Source organism: Sinocyclocheilus rhinocerous, unplaced genomic scaffold (assembly GCF_001515625.1).
Source record: "Sinocyclocheilus rhinocerous isolate Xijiao unplaced genomic scaffold, SAMN03320098_v1.1 scaffold592, whole genome shotgun sequence".
Classification (NCBI taxonomy): domain Eukaryota; kingdom Metazoa; phylum Chordata; class Actinopteri; order Cypriniformes; family Cyprinidae; genus Sinocyclocheilus; species Sinocyclocheilus rhinocerous.
In genome coordinates this window covers 692673-694832 of record NW_015642562.1, presented here as the reverse complement: position 1 = coordinate 694832, position 2160 = coordinate 692673, and the positions used below count along the sequence as shown (strand labels likewise).

Genomic DNA, 2160 nt, shown 5'->3' with positions numbered 1-2160 from the left:
TATAAATTTAAACCCTGCTTGGTTTCTACAACTGTTTGGAATCCTGTTAAAATATTCTGAAATCTCACTGGCTGCTGTTTTCTGGTTGGTCTAGAGATGATGACATCGAAGTTCTCACAGAGGATGCTGGGAAGGGAACGGGTGAGACGTCACCGAGCAGACAGATCAGTCGCACACCCAGGTAAACACACTCAGAGTTGCAGACTTCACCACACATGCTCTTTACTGAATGCAGTCGCTAACACTGTGTGTGTGTGTGTGTGTGTGTGTCTTTCTCAGCAGACGAGTGTCTCAGCCTCCTCCTCCTGCTGGACTGCTGGATTCCATCTCTAATATCTTTGGGTACGTCTCAGTCTGTGTGTTAGACAAATGTTTCTTTTCTTCTTCATTTTGTACACAACTTGTCTAGAACATCTCCAGGTCATATTTAAGCTCAAAATCTTAAGAAAACTCATCGCTGAATGATGCAAAACATCTTCATGATCCTAAAATTTGTTAAAAAAAAAAATAAAAATCTTATTTTGGCCTGGACATGTTTTTGTATCTCTCTTGTGTTTGTGTGTGAATGTTGTGTGTTTGGTTGTCTCATTCAACTGAGTGTGTGAGTGTGTGTGTGTCTCATTCTACACTCTCTCTGTGTCTGCAGCTTGTCTGATTCTGTCCAACCTGGTTTCGTCCCATCTGACTCCAGGTGATGCACACTGTGGTGTCAGGATGTGTGTATGAAAGTGACACTGTGCTGATGTGAACCCAGAAGCATGCTAACAGAATTCTATTTCAGAAGGGCTGTAAAAAAAAAAAGGATTGTGGGCAGGGGCATAGCCAGAACTTTTTTTTCAGGGGTGGCCAGGTAAGACCCAGCGATTTCTTTGGGGTGAAAGAACCTTTATTATCAATAAAAAGCTGTCACTTATCTCAATTCATCACGAGGTTTACGGTCAATCACAAAAGCCGACATTGCACAGCTAAGCGTAGACAAATATCCCGCCACGTTTTTATTATTATGTGTGGATATGTACGGAAGTCGGATTGCTTGCGTAGGCCATTAAATGGATAAAATATTGAAATCTTGATTTGGAAGTAAACTCATGTTAGTTTTTGCCCCACTCACCCCACCTGTGAGAGAGCGTGTATAACCGTGAAATATATTTGTTAATTTTGTTGCGCTAAACCTTGTTTCTATGTAAACATGTGCTTGATGTTTGATCTTTGAGCTCGCGTCTTGCTCTGTGTTTTTGTCTGTGCTCGTAAAGCTGCTTCGCTAAGCGCGCTCTTGCAGTGTTACCATGTCCACTTATATGCATCTTTGAGCTTATTTGCTTCAAATTAAGAGGTGAAGTGACAACTTGGTTCAGTTAGAGGGTGCACGTGGCCTTTGTGCCAGTGTCGTATATTTGAGCGGAGAGAAGTCATCTGTTAATGCGGTCAAAATGCTTGCGCAGCAGGGGTGGCCAAGCTTTAATTATGGCCACCACGTAGCTATGCCCCTGATTGTGGGTAACTACTCTGAACGCTTCCTGTTTCTCGTATGTGTGTGTGTAATTTCCTGCAGGATGCTACTCTCTTTTCGGATATTTTTGTGATAATTGCAGGCTGACCGTTGCTCTGTGTGTAGTTGTGTGTGAGTTTGGCTGGCTGGGTGATTTGCCAGTTGAAACGGTGATCTGGTATGCATTGCTATGTTTTTTTTATATTGGTTTTGCATTCACTAATTGAGTGAATTACATTAGGACACTTCAGTAATTTTATATATATATATATATATATATTAGTAAATTGGCTTTCAGTGTGACATCTTAAGCTAAAAAATTAGCTTTACAATCAATGCAAACATGAAAAAGAGACAAGCCCTTTTTGTTTGTTTAAAAAAACATGCATATATTTGCGCATGTAGTTATGCGGTAAATCCATAGTCTTGTAGGTATTTAATGTTAGTACATAGCAGTTAAGACCACTGAATATAAATAAATTGCAATTATTTATTTATATATATATATATATATAGCATTTTACAAGAGTTGTCAAATTTTTTTTGTCTTTAGTCTTTTACATTTGTTATTAAATCGCATTTTAAAAAGTTTTTGCATGTATTTATGCATATTGTTAATACATTAAAAACATATGTAGTTATGCTTTATTTTTACTCAATTGCAATTTACT

The 2160-nt window shown here is 38.5% G+C and overlaps 1 protein-coding gene across 6 annotated transcripts in view; it reads left to right on the top strand.

Moving 5' to 3' along the window:
* The window catches only part of LOC107756221 (autophagy-related protein 16-1-like), a 20321-nt gene that overhangs the window by 4284 nt on the left and 13877 nt on the right, over positions 1-2160 (top strand). For 2 of the 6 annotated variants that reach the window (XM_016573259.1, XM_016573258.1), the window contains exons 5-7: positions 95-181; positions 280-342; positions 647-691. In XM_016573259.1, the coding sequence (XP_016428745.1) occupies positions 95-181; positions 280-342; positions 647-691 (195 nt within the window). The remainder of the gene's footprint in view (positions 1-94; positions 182-279; positions 343-646; positions 692-2160) is intronic. The other 4 variants (XM_016573262.1, XM_016573261.1, XM_016573260.1 and 1 more) reach the window with 3 other exon arrangements.